General features: G+C 47.1%; 1 protein-coding gene across 2 annotated transcripts in view; it reads left to right on the forward strand.

Annotated features, from left to right (window-relative positions):
* The window catches only part of LOC144726689 (phosphatidylinositol 3-kinase regulatory subunit gamma-like), a 142159-nt gene that overhangs the window by 65437 nt on the left and 60176 nt on the right, over nt 1-16546 (forward strand). For both annotated transcript variants that reach the window (XM_078605486.1, XM_078605487.1), the window contains exons 4-5: nt 11092-11220; nt 14156-14366. In XM_078605486.1, coding sequence (XP_078461612.1) covers nt 11092-11220; nt 14156-14366 — 340 coding nt within the window. The remainder of the gene's footprint in view (nt 1-11091; nt 11221-14155; nt 14367-16546) is intronic.

A 16546-nucleotide genomic window follows, 5' to 3' on the forward strand; every position in this document is an offset into this window, starting at 1 on the left:
GGCGTGGTGTTGGTCATCCACCCCCTCGTGTCCCGTGTCGGCCTTCATGGGTGCTCGCTAACAGCACTTTCACCAACAGCCTGTTCAGGCTACACGGGGTATCTTTGTTTTTTGTGTGAGAGCAAGTGAAGTCTACTCCCACCCACCGCCTACAGGAGTAGAGTATTGCGAGACGTAAACAAAACCCCTGCGGACACTGGGTTATCGGCTACGTCTACTAAAGTCCTGGGCGTCTGATTGCTTAAAACATCTCCAGTGCAAATTTCTCCGAGCCACTTTTTGATGTATGTATGTTGAACTTCTTTCGCACCTTGCGTAGCCAACTGTGGTCAACACAAATCAGTGTCAAGCGAGGTTTTCACTTCATGTGTTCTATGCAACTGTGCTTTAGGGGCTGTAGAATAGACGTGCACGTACAAAGCTGCGTGTGGTCAGTTCCATGGTACAATAATTGAGATGCAGAACGTGCTAAGTGTTACAATTTCACATCACGATCAGCATTTGGTGTCTTTCGATTTAAAGCTTTCGTGACTGCAGGGATTCATCTTCTTGGTTCTTTCGGTAAAGTCACGTAGAATGGAAATAATAAAAATAAAACGTCGTGAGAATTATTTTATTATATGTTCTTTTTATTATTTTATTATTTCCATTCTACGTGACTTTACCGAAAGAACCAAGAAGATTTGGTGTCTTTTTTAAATTCTTTATATTAAGTTCACTTGCTTGCTTGCTTGCGCGCTTACGACCGTGCAAATCTTTCGGTCGTTGTTTAACCCACTTCCCGTGATCCAATCGAGCTGACATTTTGCACACAGACTCGTTGTGCGTGACAATTTATTTTCGTGAAAATTTTTTTCCAAAATTTTCCACTTTTTAGGGAAAAAAAACCTTCATATTTAATTTAAAATACCAATGTGATAAAAATGAAACTCTTACTCAAGAAAAACAGAAATGAATAATAAAATAAAACAGATGCCACGCAATTAATTCTAGATTTGAAGCTTTCGTGACTGCAATGATTCATATTCTCAGGTTTTTTCGGTAAAGTCACGTAGGTAAAAACATTAAAATTAATGAAAGTAAAATAAAACAAAATAAAATTCACGACGTTTCGGAGGCAACACGCATATAAAGGATTTATAGTGAAAAACTTAGTTTTTTACGGGTTAATTTTTTGGAGTTTCAGCGTGGCGGGGATCGCAAGACCTGTCGTTTTGAGGGAAACTGCGGATTTAGTTCGCTCCCTCTGAGTTCTCCCATCCACGAGGGGGCGACACTGTCGATGTTTCGTACTCTCGAGAACCTTAGCCCCGGCGTGCGGCCGTGGCGCTGCCGCTGTGCAGCCGATGCCACCAGTGGGCAGCACCGGCACGCCTGGCACACAAAGCCCTTGCCACACGGCGGCGGCGGCGGTGGCATTCATCCTTTTGAATGTGGCTTTGTGCTCATCCGTCCTGGGGCTTTGTCGCCACTGCCGTGGAAGGTGGTTGCATCATGTCGTGTCGCTGCCATGGAGAGAAGAAGTGTGAAATTAAAAATTTCGATTGTGTACTTTTTTTAATTAATCAGCCTCAGATTCACGTGTGCACGTGTGGGGCGATCGTCACGTGCATCTTTACCCACCCCCCCAACCCATCTTACCCGAGGGGCATTACATTTAAATATGTATTCGACCAAGAAACAATGCAATCACGCAGTAAGTGAGACAAATGCCATCGCAGCGGGAAGTATGAGTGTCTTCAAGGAGGATGATGATGATGAACACGGGGGTCAATTTTTTTCTTTGCTCACTCATTCGTAGACCACTGCTACCCCTCCCCTCCATCCCATCCATGCACCTCGCCAACGCAAGACAATCCCAAGCACGCGGTCTCATCCGTGCTCCTGATTGGTCCACGGAGACTTCGCGCGCGTCCAATCGGGAGAGGCAGTGTGCTCCGCCGCGACCAATCGCGGCGAGGGAAAGGAATTCGTGGTCGCCGTGGCAACTGCAGCTGCCTCTGCCTCGTGGCCTTGAGTGGTGGGGCCCTCTTGAGCAGATGAAGCCACCCACCACCCACCCCACCACTTCTTTCTTTCAGCGAGAGCTGCAACGCTCTAAATAAGTGAATAAGCAAATTATTATTGAATGAAGAAAAAAATTAGTAAATAATACAAATGGAGGGCGATACGTGACAGCCCAGGATGGCGCGGAGTTGTTTTTTTATTTAAATCGACAGTAAAGGATTTCCGTAGGCAGGGGTGGGTGGTTCAAAGCATAAGTTCAAACGCGAAGGATGGTTCCGTTAGTGTGTGTACGTGTGTGCCCGTGTGTGTGCCTGTGTGTGTGTGTCTGTGTGCCTGTCTGTGTACGTGCGTGTGTGTGTATGTGCGTGTCTGTGTGTGTACGTGTGTGTGTTTGTGCGTGGGGAGCGGTGGTGTAGCGGTTAGCGTGCTGCGCTACGAACCTGGCGACCCGAGTTTGATTCCAAAATCAGTGACGATTATCTGAGCCGGTCCTGGGCCTCCCCTAAGTCGACTCGGCCTCAAATGAGTACCTTGTGCGGTGTGTAAGCATCGCCACTAGGGAGACAAAGGCGGCCGAGCGTTGTGCTGGCCACCCACCCCCCTCGTGTGCCGTGCTGGCCTTCATAGGTGCTCGCTGACAGCACTTGCCCCAACAGTCTGTTAAGGCTATACGGGGGATCTTTGTCTTTGTGCGTTTCTAAATCCGTGTGCTACAGCAAGCCACCGCAAGACAGGACAAACCAAATGCCGCCACAAACGTCACGTGTTTATTACTCAACATTTTTTTGTGGTCAAAATGCTATAATTCACGTGTATTAAAGACCCCTTATTAAATAAGCCTTTGGTTTTTTTAAACACATGTTCGTGTAGCATACAGTGCACATGTAGAATATTTGGGTGTTAATTATAGCACGAAAAAGAAGGCCGTGGTGCCGGAATCAAACGGAGCAATGTGGATGTTGTGTTCCTCCTCTGTAGGATGATTGCCATTGATTTAAACTAAACTCAACCTGATTTGAAGCTTTCGTGACTGCGGGAATTACTCTTTGGTTCTTTCGGTAAAGTCACGTAGAAAGAAAACAAAATAAATATTTTCTTTTTAATGTTTATTTTCTTTATTTATTTGCTTTCTACGTTACTTTACTGAAAGAACCAAAGAGTTAACTAAACCTATAAACTATTTTTTTTTACCAGGTGAGGCCCACTGGGATATACAGCTCTTTTTCAGAAGTGACCTGGCCACAAATGAAAGCTCAATGAAGCGAATTTGCTCATAATGTGGAAATTTATAGCAGCCAAATATTCTAAACGTGTGCGTCTTCATGTCGAGGGAAAACCTGGAGGAACCGGAGAAATATCCACGTGACCAAGGAGAGAGCAAACACGCAAACTCCACACATACAGGCATCAGGGTCGATATCGAACCCACGACCTCCTCCGTACCAGGCGAGGTAGTTAACATCTCACCACCGCGGCACCCCATTTACCACTGAGTCCTGTAGCCTGAGCAGGCGGTGCAGATTTCGATGATGGCAGTCACATTGATGACTATGACGTTAACCTTGGTTTGGAGTTGGAACTCGTGATTAGCGGTGCTGCTGCTGCTGCTCTACCAGGCCAAACTTGTTTCCGGCCAGTTAATACAGTGTTCATCAAGCGGGTGAATCATATGCTGCTGCTGAGTTCATGTCAAATTATTTTTTGTGCTGGTAGACCCATATAAAGGTCGTTATATTTATTCAATTCAATACAATTTTGATTTATATCGCATCTAAATGCAACTGCATCTCAAGACTTTGTTTTTTGACGTGTGCATAATGGCAAACGAGGAGACGATTATGTAATAGGCAGTGGAGAAAAGGAAGATCTTCGACTTGGGCATTGAGTGGACAGCAAGGATGGCTTGGTTGGAGGGAGTTCCAGACAATCGGGGCAGCAGAGCAGAAGGAGTATCCTCTCACAATAGCAAAAGTTCCACACATTACAAATGTAACCAACGATCACCACCGTCTTGAGAACCCGAGTCACTCGCATTGGCGCCCCCGCGCAGGCCTCAAACCGCGTGCAGGCCTCGACAGGTTAGATCCCCGTGCGAGGTAAACCTTTGGCAAAGCACGGGAAAGAGAGAGCACCGGGACAACACCTCGGCATTAATCCCCTCTACCTCCTCTCGCCATTCTCGCAGCGAGAGGGGTGGTCGGCTATGGTGCACATTTGTGGCCTTCTGTTTTCCCGAGGGACATGTCGAGTGAGCCAGGTGGATGCGCTGGGCTGGCGCTCACTCTCACGTTTCTGGAAACCGTTTGCTGTTACGCTCAAACCCCCCCCTCGCCACCTCCCCATTGTTGCGTTATTAACGCCGCATCTAATTTTGCGTGATTTCAAAAGAATCGAGTCGGGAGTTTACATGACATGTTACGTGTCTTAGGTTTTATTATCCCCCTTGAATGGCTCGCGCTCAGTTACTCTGCCATGTGATGGTGGAAGATTTTTATTTCCGGCTGTGTTGAGAGCAACTGGGCGCTGGGACTCGCCTGTTACGCCCTGCCGGGATGAGAATAATTTTTTTATTTTCTTGGCGGGGTCCACAATTTCCATTGGGCCATGTCCATACAGCACGTTGCGTAAGCCTGAAATGCGCCACACCAAAATGACACGAGGAAGGAAGTGGTCGGACCTTGTTAAAAAATTGGACCAGCAAAAACGCTAACCATGTGGTGGTAGTAAATGAAATCTTTGATTTGGACTTGGCCACCGTACCACTCTGCTTGGCAGTCACAACGACCGTAAAAAAACGAAATAGAGTAGCATCCTGAGCCGTGTACGCATATTTATTTTTTAAAAATTGGTTCGCAGAGAAAACGTTTATTTGTTATTACCTAGAAGTGATTGCCTAATAAAAAGTTTGCCAGAGAATTGCCACACAAGAGTTGTAAAATAAATACGTTATGAATACTTCATTTCAGTAATTAGTTTATTTAAACATTGATTCCTGCGTGGGCAATAAATAGAACGCTACCGAGGCCTGCGCCGAACTCTCGCCGTCCCTCATTGTCTGGGTTTATGCTTTTTGGTCAATGGATTTGGTTTAGTGCACCATCTGATGGGCGATCACCGGGAATCCGCAGCGATTGCGTTTACCGCACATTGTCCATAGCACCCGGTCGAAGTTCATTGCTGCTAAAAGTGTCATTATGAATGCGATGGAGTCTGATGTGGAATTGATCACTGCCGAAGCCTGAGTGGTATGGCTGTTGCTTTTTTTTCTCCACACCCCTCCCCACCCTGTCCTCCTTGATCCTTCCTCTTTCTGCTCTGACCTCGGCTAAGCTAATAACCCAGGTCGCTAGGGATGGCTGTGGCTGATAACCCAATCCCACAGGTCCCCATGGGGGATCTGGAAGGTCAGCTTCGCCGCATATAGGCCGAACCCCAAGTCTCGCACACGGTCAGATGCCCTCTTGGCTAATAGGAACGCTGGCAGTGACCCCTTAACCTGGGATTTTCCTTGGACAGCCTGAGATTCGCCGTTATCCTTTAATGTAATTTGGCTGCTTCCCCATACCCTTTGTAATGGCATCTCTTAAATCTACTTGGAATCGATCAGCTTTTTAATAACTCATTAAGGGAAACACTAGATACTGCATTCTATTTAAGGTGGGAGTAAAATTGGGAACGTGATAAAGCAGCAGGCCTTTCATTTAAACCAATTATGTGTGAATAGCACCTGTGATGCTTGGTGTTAGTATTCCTTTGTTTGTGTGCACTGGTTAGAGAAGGAAGCCTTGCTTGCCAGCCTAGCGGGGTGGTTTATGCCTCCAGTGCCGTCTTCTTTCGGTATGGACCGTACCAGGAGATCAACAGGGCCATGTCCGAGGACTTTTGACGACGCCTGTTGCAGTCACGAGTACTAAGAAGGATCGGCAGGTGGATACGTTGACCGGGGCGATCACGCGAAAGTTACCATCTTGTACCCTGCCTGCAGCGTGACCTGCATAGACACGTCACTTGAATAACGACGAACCGAACATGTTGCATTTTTTTTCTTTTTTGAAAGCGAGTAATCCCAGAACGATCCTGTCCCGACGTGTGCCCTTATCGGTATTGGCCCCTGAGGCCTCACTTGAGCAGACACCCCGAGTCGGCCATGGTACTTGCCTGCGAACGGCGCTCACGTGACAGAACCCCGAATGTCTCGCTCGTTGAGGCTTTGTCTGAACAATGTCTGTGCTCTTTTGCGCGCACATCCTCACACACACACACGGCAGCCAGTCTGTGCTCAACTGAGGCTGCGCCCGCGTCGGCTGTGCGCAGATTTTAATCTCTGAGATCATAGTTCCTTGCCCTTTAGAGGAGGACCACCTGAAAGTGCTTCACAAAATCGCATGCAACCCGCCATGTGTAGTCCCATGCACAAATTAATACCTACCACTATTAATAGTCTGTGCAAAGTGGATGTTGGGAATATATCTCAAAGAGAAAGGAGAAGGAATTAATAGGTTAGAGCCTTGACATAGGTTATTCGTGGACTCCAATGCCAGAGAGACTGGAGTTAGATGGTTTGATCACGTGTTGAGAAGAGACAAAACCAATTGAAATTAGAAGGGCATTGGAGATTATAGCACAAAGGTTGTCGCGAAGGTGCAGTGGGTACTTGTTTAAGGTTAAGTCAACTTGAGGGGGAGGCCAGGGTTGGTTCAGTCGGATATCGCTCGCCACTGATGTTACCCATGGCCAGGAATTGAACTCTGATCACACGCACGCACAAAGGCATTGCGTGATGACGTGGGGGCAGGGGTGGGGGCGGGCGATTGCAGTGCCAGCAGTCGGTCATGACCCAGAGAAGAGGAGGAGGGGGAGGATGAATGGCTCTCTGAGCGGGCGGAGGAGTGCTGATATTCCTGGCCAGACCTGCGCTGTCATAGGCTGGCTGATCTATGGGCCCAAGATGACTGTGCCCGGGGCCTTGGTGGCCCTGATAAGACTGACCGGGTCAGCGGTGATAATTCCCACCACCACCTTTCAGCCGTGCGGTGCGTGCGTGAAAAGCAGGCTTAAACGAATAGCCATAAAATTGGTAATCGAATTTTAAAAAGCCTCTGATGTCCGCCCGAGAGAGTGCCGAATTACTCATGCTTACCCTTATTGGGTTTGTATCGATTCTTTCTTTTTGTCGCATAAGGGTGCCATAAAAAGTCTCCAAATGTAGGAATGGTCTCAAGTAAATTAGCAATTAAAAAAATATTTTTTTTCATAATGATATGCTGGCTAACAATCTGTTTTATTCCTGTAAATATGAGATTGCAAACTTTTTCGAGAAAGAACGCCCCATTTGTGGTGGTATTATAATAACCGTTTGGTGGTAATTTTGACAAGTTAATTATGGTGGACATATTTGCTTTTTTATTTGTTTTGATTTGCATTTATTTACATTCCTCGCCTATGACAGAACAGGCACATTTACATCCCACTGCTACCATTCACAGGTTTTAGCGATTTTTATTTGAATTTGTAAAAAATGCGTAGGTGGGTGTGGATTTTTCTTTCCATTGCCGCACTTAACAGCCCCACCGCAAACTTGCGTCCTCGTACCGTTTACGTCACGAAAGAAAACCGCAGAAACAAATATTCATTGCGCGTGCCTGTTATCCTTAAAACCCAGTGTGTGCCTTTATTTTTATATCTATATATTTTTTTATTTCTAGAAGCACGTGGGCACTTTTGTGCTGGGATTGGTGGATAAGGAACAGGCGAGCTTTGCAGGGTTATTTCAGTTCGCTCTGGCTCTGTGCCAGGCATGGCAGTTGCCGCTGCACTGCCGAACGCTGGGAGCCGGGGATTACAATGTCTGGATTATGCCTGAGGAATCCCTGAATGTTCTTTAATGAGTCACCGCCAATTCGTGCAGCACTCCATCATGCACAGCGCTGCTTTTTTTGGACCATTCTTTAATCCCAAATTCTACGGCCATTACCTTTTTTTATCTCCTTTGTTGTACTGGGTGGTTGTGGGCATACCTGTGCATTGGTGTAAGCGGTGTGTACTGTCCTCTTACATTTTTTTATTTATCTCTTTACAGCACTTGGCCAGTCTAGCACAGTCACATGTTTTTTACGGGACGATTTTTGGCTTGCAGTCGCCTCCGATCTCCCCATTACTTTTGCATGCCGCTCGGTCGCATGCACAATTTATCAGCGTGATGTTATGGAAGCTGAGGCTCATTAGGGCCTCCGAGGGCCATACGGGCCACATGTTCCTGGACTCTCGACTGCGCCGCTTTCAAAAATAATTGTGGGCCAAATGTTTGGAGGAACAAAGCACACGTGGTTTTGTTTCACGGTTTGGTGCGCGTGTACGGTCGCATGGGAGCATGCGACTGTTTACTTGAAATGCCAGAATTTGTCAAAGGAGCGGCAAATAATTCATAACAGTTTTATGTTGGCTATGCAACTGCATAAAATCAAATATTTCTTACTGACAGCTGAGAATTGTGGGGTATATTGTTTGAATTTAAAATTTGTAAAAAATACCACAATCAAAAAACACGTGCCGAGTGGTTATAGAGTAATCTGTGTGAATATTAGAGTGCAGTGCCTTGAAGACCGCGATTGCAAAAAGCAAAGTATGTTTTACAAATTAATAATGGACTTTATGCATGCCAGAAAAAAATCAATAAAATAACTGTTACAGCGTGTCGTATATAAATGGTTACGATGCAGTCCAACCACCATCTATAAAATTGTCACCATGATTGAGTCTGTAGCACGAATGTCATGCTCAAATTTAAATAATTAAAATGGCAATTATTCATCTCCGGCACCAAATGCGAGGAAAGAAAGAAAAAACCCAAGCCTTTGGTTACCGTGAGTGGCAAGGACATTGTGTGAATAGGGGAGAGAGTTCTGTTGCCGAGCAGGATTGCAATTCCTGTCCTTCGAGCGGACGAAAATGGCTTGGGGAGGAGATGCCCGGGCTAACTTTGGGCGCCCTAATGAAACTCAATCACAAGGGGTCGGACAGCTCGGGCAACACGGCATCCACGTACAAAAAAAAAACACATTTAATCTACATGATAAGAGTTTGAGTTTGGTAAAACGGGCGCTAGTTAAGGGGAGCGGTAATTCAAAGCGCTCCGGTAGACTGTAGTGTCGGCGCAGTAACGAGTTTTTTTTTGTTATAAATCGCGCAAACTCACCTGCACGTTGCAGTGCGAAATGGCACAATGGGTATACTGTGGCGGTTATCGGTGATAACGGGCTGGATGTGGGACGGGGAAGATATTATAAATGAATGCATTGAGCATCGGCACACGGTCGTAGTCTCACGTTGCCCTCAAGAATACGCCCGTTCACCCCGCACTTTTAATTATACATAGTCTTTTAATAAATAATTAAGCCGCCCGCTGCCAAGATATTTCAGGCAGCTTAACCTGCCCCCCCCCCCATCAATCCCCTCTTGTACTTGTGCTCAGGTGTCGTGTGAGGTTCTGCAAAAAGAGAAAAAAAAACCCCTCCTAACTCTTTCCCTTTAATCGCGAAGTGGCGCAACATAGCAAAGGGAATGGACGGGGTGGGGGGAATTAGTCGAGTCAGTTGATATGGTAGCCGAGGCCTGGGTAATTCATACGCGAGGGCAACGCTGAAGCAGAGTAGCGCTGCGGTGTGTTTTCGAGTCGCAAGTACATGCGTGTATAGAACTTCTTTCACACCGTACGTAGAACAACCATGCTAATCGGAGGTGCTGGGGAAGGGCAACAAACTAAACACGAATAGCAGTTCCTAAATAAATGAGTTTTTAGCACCGTGTGTTGTTCAGTTTAAGAAGGAGTTTCTGGCTTATAGAGCAAAGTGTCAGGCATCATGATGAACAACGCCAAAGGTACAGCCCAAAAACAGTCAAAACGTGATGTAACTTCAAAGTAATTTTGCTCGTAACGTAACTTCCGAACGAGATTACAACAGATACAAATTGAAAATAAGCAATTCTCAAGCATTGCGATCGATGCGTAAAGATCAATTCAATCAATTCGATCACATAATCAATTCTACAATAAACTCCCATTTTTCCGCGCTAGTCCTCCTGATCTGCATGCCCTCCTCCTCGTGTCTCTGTGCATGCGACACGGTCACACGTAGGCGCTTTATACATTCAAATTGTGAAGCATTAACGGAAATTAACTGGACACGGCACTTGCTATTTATTGAACAGCTAAAGCCAGATTATCAATTGATTTTCTTAAAAGCGGAGCAGGAGCCCATTAAGGAGTCTGTTATCGCCACCTGTCCCAAATGAAACGTAGGAGATAGCAAGGCACGCCTTTACCGTTTCATGTTTTGTGATCTCTGTGAATTACGTGGCAAAACTTTGATAGCAGGGGTCAAGGATGACATGACTGTGATGCCACATTCCTGCTCTTCCTGTTGAAGGCATGTGCTTTGGGAGTGTTGCTGATGCTGTGTTTTTTTAGATTAGAAATATGCTCGCAGGTATTCCCATGGCGGGAAGGCAAGAAGTAGGCCCTGCCGTTATTGGCCAGGGTTGGCGTGAGTTTGCGAGACCTGCTAGGCCACAGGATCCGATGGGGAAGGCCCAAGGAAAATAACCGCGTGCCAAAACGGCAGGGAATTTCATTTCCGTTGGGGTGAACAGCATTTCTTTAGAAATGTTTTAATCTGATTCATTTTTTTTCACTAGTACCGTATTTTAGAAATTGTTCTTATACTTATCAATCATCGTCACATACATTATCTTGTAAGTGTTTCGAGGCTACTGAATGCAAAACTGTGTGTGAGTGTAGATTTTTTTAGATATACTTAAAATTATTCGTGCCGTATTTATACAGTTATAATGGCTTGCAACAAAAACACGACAGCCAAAAGAGATATTGAACTACAAGCCTCTTCCTCCCGCCTGTATCAATGAACATGGGAGGATCACCCTAAGTCAAACTTCGTGAATTCGCAGTATCAAGGCGCAGGCCGGCAGAGAGAAGTGCTTGCTCGGGCAGCTCATTGTGAGGCCCGTGACCTTGATCTCCATCGCGACCATGACGTTGTCTCTCCTTGCGCTTTGTCGGCATCTCAGACCTGAGTGCGGTGGACGTGGACCAGCTGGATGTGAACGCCGTGGGCGACGCACTGAAGTGCTACCTGCAGGAGCTGCCCAACCCACTTGTGCCCACCTCCGTCAGCGACGTCATCTTCAATACGACAGGTCGGTCTGCCCGTTATTCGTGATGTATGCAAATCTCCGCGGGCACGGGACAGGGACCATCGTGACACTTATTTCTCCCCTTAGGATCCGTCACACACAATTCACTTCCATCTGTGCATCCGGAACAGGGTACAAAGGAGGGTTCAACCACCTCGTCAATAATTTCAAAATGAATATTATTTAATTGGTTTATGATTCTACTTTTGCATCCCATTGTCTATCTACTGCTGTATGCAGTAAAAGCAGCGCACAGTACCATTGTTATTCTTTAAATGGGCAAATGTAACAATGGTGATTTGTCTCCACAATGTTGCTGCTGCCTCCACCAGCAAACTATTCTGAATCCAAGAATGTAACAATAATAATGTATGGCTTTTTGTCAATCCACTGCTGGATGAAGGTGTTTTCATACCGTGTATGTGATCAGCATTTTTGATGATACCTCCCGAAGCCAGTCGGTACAACGTTGTGAAGGGTTGTGCCCATGACCAGCTTGGATACCATTGGCTGTGGATTTTAACCGTCGCCTAGAACTCCAGTGCTGCCAGTATTGGCACGAATACACTCACAGATGACATCTTTGCTTCTCCGTGTTTTTTCGAGTTACTTTATCTCTTTCTTCGTGAGCCAGTATTTTGTTTTCAGGGCCGAAACTCAACCCGTGCCTCAATACCCGATACCATTTTGTTATCTATCCCTACTATCATTTTATTATTTTTCTGACATCCGCCACCGCTTGGCAGCACACGGTGAAAGTGATGCACAGCATCTGGTGCTGCCGTGCCGTGGCTAGTACTGACGAGTTACACGATGCGCTGGGGCTGCAGTCGGTGCCAATTATACAGCTGATATCAGAGAAGCAGAAACTTTGGCTTGTTCTCGGCACAAACAAAAGTAAAGGTGTAGCCATGCAATTGTTTGCTCGTGCCTATGTTCACGGAAGGCCTTGGAAAGAAAGGAACTCCAAAGACACCCCTCCCGGAGGGTATTCGGCAAACTCTTCCGCACTGGCCAAAATGTCTTAGCTGGCCATGATGTAAGTTTATTTAAAAACGCGCAACTCTTATAACCTGAGGTTATCATGACTTTATTAGCACGGTCGGCTGCGTACGGTGACAAAGAAGTTGAGCATACACACGTAGCAACTATATAGCTCCAGCTCGATGAAGTCGTTCCTGCCGGAGTTGTGGCTCCATGGCAGGCACCGGGTCCATCCATTGCCGTGGCGTTTGCGCGATCACTTTCGTTGCCGCTCGTCACTACAGTCGCCAAGGCGGTAACACGATCGCGACTGCACGTTGAAAATAATAAAAGCAACCGCCGTGTTGCTCAGCACATTCCTTGTGAATTATTACGACTCTATAATAACCAAAAGCCTTTGACCAATTCACCCGGAATTCGCCCGCTGTCATCCAGGTCTTGGATTCGAAGCAGTGTTGAGCCTGAGTAGTGCTTGGGTGGATAAGCGCTGTACAGAAAACAGATGTTACAGGCTGCAGGGATGCAGGGAACAAAAGGCACAATGCAAGCAAAGTCCATACTTCCGCGCTCCCACATCTGTACTCTTCCTCATTACTGGCTAGAGTGGTAAAACATGGTCAATTAACCCCACACGGCACACGTGGCATGGGGAGGGCCCTCATCCAGCAGTGGATTGACAAAAGGGTCAATACAAATACGTGCACTTAATTTTTCAAATACACGAACTGAAAAATTAAGTGTCTCTTTTTTTTATTGTCACGTGTGCTCTCGAAAGCCATAGTGACCCAAAGTCCCCCCGAGTAGTCGATTCATTCCACAACTTTGTTGCGACGTACATTTTCTTTTCAAAGGAGTCGCCTTAACGCGTGACGGTTTACGTGTTGCTGGGAAATTGTCTGCCCCGGCAGCTGGCAAAGGTTGCGTGCCTTTTTGACACAATTTAGCGAATCAGAATGTGGGGCTATCTTATAAGCTAAATAGAGGAGATGCTGGCATGTGAGAGGAGAGAGAGCCCCCCTTCTCCTGATACCCCCCGGAACCAATCGCCACGTGGCTGAAAACTCGGCTTCAATTCCACGGGGGACGAAGCCAAAATCTCACCGTTAATTATTCATCGGCGTGCCGTCCCTTGTTGGCCTGGCTCCTCCCACCGTGGGTACCCAGTTTTCTTCATTTGAATGACGCGACGGTGAAAAAAGACCACCGGGGCTTGTTTCCCCGGTCGCCCAGCCTTGCCCCCTAAGCTTAACGCAAGCTGCGAAACAACCGCTCGCAATTAGAGTCATTTCGTAGGGCCGTTTGGCTTTGTGGAACCTTCCATTTTTTACCTATTTTTGCAGGAAATCCTTTCCTTGAATGTTATTGCCGTACTTGTTTTTTTGTGTTTGTCGTTATTTGTCACTGATTTCCTTCCTGCCCCAACGTGATTCCAGGTGGCTGTGTACAGTTGGTAGGCCGTGTTGTTATACATGCGATACGTGTGCGTTCACACTCTACTGGTCATACCTTTATATTTGTAAGCCGAATGTTTATTAAATTGGCCAAATATTCCAATGCAGGGCCATACTGAAAGAGTATTGACACTGCATGAGTATTTCATGGATTAATAAAATGTTTTATTATATACGGATGGAGCAGTGGCGCTGTAGTTAACGCACTGCCCTATGAATCGGTGACCAGAGGTAAATCCCTTGCCACAGCTAACATCAATAACGAGTGATATCTGAACCGGTCCAAGCTGCCTCTGTTGTTAGACTCAACCCCTGACCATCATCTCTATTCGTGATGTCTCCTGGCCAAGTGCATTTTTGTTAGCAGCCAATATCTCGGAAACTTTCCGCCACTTTCTTCCACAATGCCGTTGCTGTCCCATCGCCTGCATTGACAGTCTGCAGGGCTAAAGCATGTGGATCCCTGATTTGTGTTCTCCTGCCATTCGGTGTGTGCGACACAGAGGCGTTCAACGCGAGCGATTGCGCGGAGATGGTGCGGAGCCTGCTGGAGGGAGGCAGTGGCGGTGGCGGCGGCGTGGACGTTCCGATCCAGCACGGCCTGGCCCTGCGCTACTTACTCCGCCACCTGGCGCGGGCTTGCCACGCGGCGCGCGGGCGCATCACCCAACGGGCGCTCGCCCAGAGCCTCGGCCCGCTCGTCTTCCGCGCCAGGTCAGTCACTTTGGCTCGTTTTACCATGAAGCCGGAGAACGTTTCCACTGGCACATCTAATCCAAACCAATGCAGGGCTCTCATGGTACGGATGGTTTTTCCACTACCATGCCAACCTGGAACCAAACCTTGATGCGCCAGCCTCGCGGTACATCTGAATCTGACTTGGACCCAAGTAGCACCAGAGCCGGGGCTAATGAAGCATTCATCATGCGGGTGATGAATGTCATCTACATGCATCTTGGCTCGTTTATGGCATGTGATGTCAGTGGCATGGCTCTGCTCGGCTTCTGCAGTGGGGGAAAACAACCCGGCTCGAGCAAAGCCAGGCTGGCCACGTCGCGGCTCGTTTGTGCAGTGGGAAAGACTTGCGAGCTAAGTGGTTGGCTGGAAGTTAGGGGGTGTTTGATTCGACTCGGGGTTGTTGGATGTTCGTTGGGTTGTACCGCACCCTAACGAACCTCTGGCAATCAGAGCCCAAAAGTAATAATTTTGGCAGAGTGGAGCCTCAAATATAGCACGCATTTTTATGAAAATTTCTTTTATAAATGTCACAACCGTAAAAATAAATGCCCATTTGTGTGCAAAATCACACCATTTTGCAGCACTGGTTGTCAGCTCATCGATACGGTTGGTGGTGTGTGGCACGTCAGACTGTGACTTGGCTAGTTGGTGGAGTGACCTTGCAAGTTAATGAATAGGTCAGGCGTCAATTTCACTATGGGGCAGGTTTCTCCTCTGCAGTGGTTGTGCGAAAATATTGAGCGTGAAGGTTTTTTTAGCGGAGACGTGTACATATATGCATGTGTGTGCGCCGTATGAATACATATGCCGTGTTGTCTGCATTTCACCTACAATATCATTCCCTACTGTAAAGATAATATTTACCCAACAATGTAATCCATGCCAGAAATGTTCAGCTATTTAATATGTTAAGACCATGCATTTGGTTTAGATTTGATGAAATAATATTAGTTCTGCAATATTTGAAATACATTTAACAATTTATTTCCCCATTTTAAAATTCCCATTCCTTCGACAAAATCTTTCCCTTCAGCGGCGTTCACCTGCAGTAGCAGGGTTTCGCTCATCATCGTCATCACACATCATCATCGGACGCGATCAAATATCATCACCCTTCTCCGTTCCCGACTGCTCGTCCTTCGACGCGCCGTCCCTGCGCAGCGTAAATCTCATTCGCTCGGCGAGGCGGGCAAGGAGTGTGTATGACAAGAGCTCTTTCTCCCCACACTGAATGCCTGCCGATACACAAAAATAAGGCAGAGGGAGGAAAAATAATACCGATAATAAAATAAGCCCAATCGATACATTTCGGAAAACCCAAAACCTCCCCCATGCACGTGCTATCGGCTGAAAGCATGACAGATTGGCCTAATTGGTTTTGATTTTTTATTTAATTTATCCATTCCCTCAACGGACTCCTGTCTCCCGTTAATGCTTCTTTCCACCCTCCACTTCGCCCCCCCCCATCCATCCCTATATCTCCCTCCCTTTGCCGCTTTACTGGATGAGGTCACCTTTCTGTATAGCGTAGTATGACATCATGCTCTTGGCCCAGTGCCACCCCTCACGCACTGCTCTGCGGGCTGCTCTGAATCAGCAGATGGTTGCCCATGGCAACCGAGCGGTCGCCAAGGTACCCAGATAACCCCGGGCACTGGTTTTCCCCACGCTGAGTAGCTGTGCAGGCTAAGCGGGTGAGCGGGCAACGAACGCAAGCAACTCCTAGCCGCCTCGTTCTTCCATCCCGGATCCTAGCACCTTGTCGGTTGCCCTGGTAGCTGAGGCAGAAAGCGACGAGTCGACCTCCAGCACGAGGCTTATATTCCTAGGGAGCTCCTCGGGTTTGAGCGCTGGCATGGCCGCTGGGAAAGGGTGTGGCACCGAGTGAGATGAACCATCGTGCCGTCTAAACCGAGGCTGGCGCCGTTTTGTGAGCTGCGCAGCAGGTTTACCACTTGCATCTTCCGCTCCTGGATGTAGCTGTCTGGGAACATGAAACATAATTCATTGTTAGCTAGTCTTGTTCACATGATGTGTTGTGATTTTTTTTTATGTCTATCACAGAAGTGGCAACCCTGCCCTGGCAGTGGCTAAAGCCAGAATTGTTCTGACACCTGTGCAGTACGTGGGCATCTGCTAGGGTTAAGAAGGAATTT

Source organism: Lampetra planeri, chromosome 24, assembly GCF_965212315.1.
Source record: "Lampetra planeri chromosome 24, kcLamPlan1.2.h2, whole genome shotgun sequence".
NCBI classification, from domain to species: Eukaryota; Metazoa; Chordata; class Hyperoartia; order Petromyzontiformes; family Petromyzontidae; genus Lampetra; species Lampetra planeri.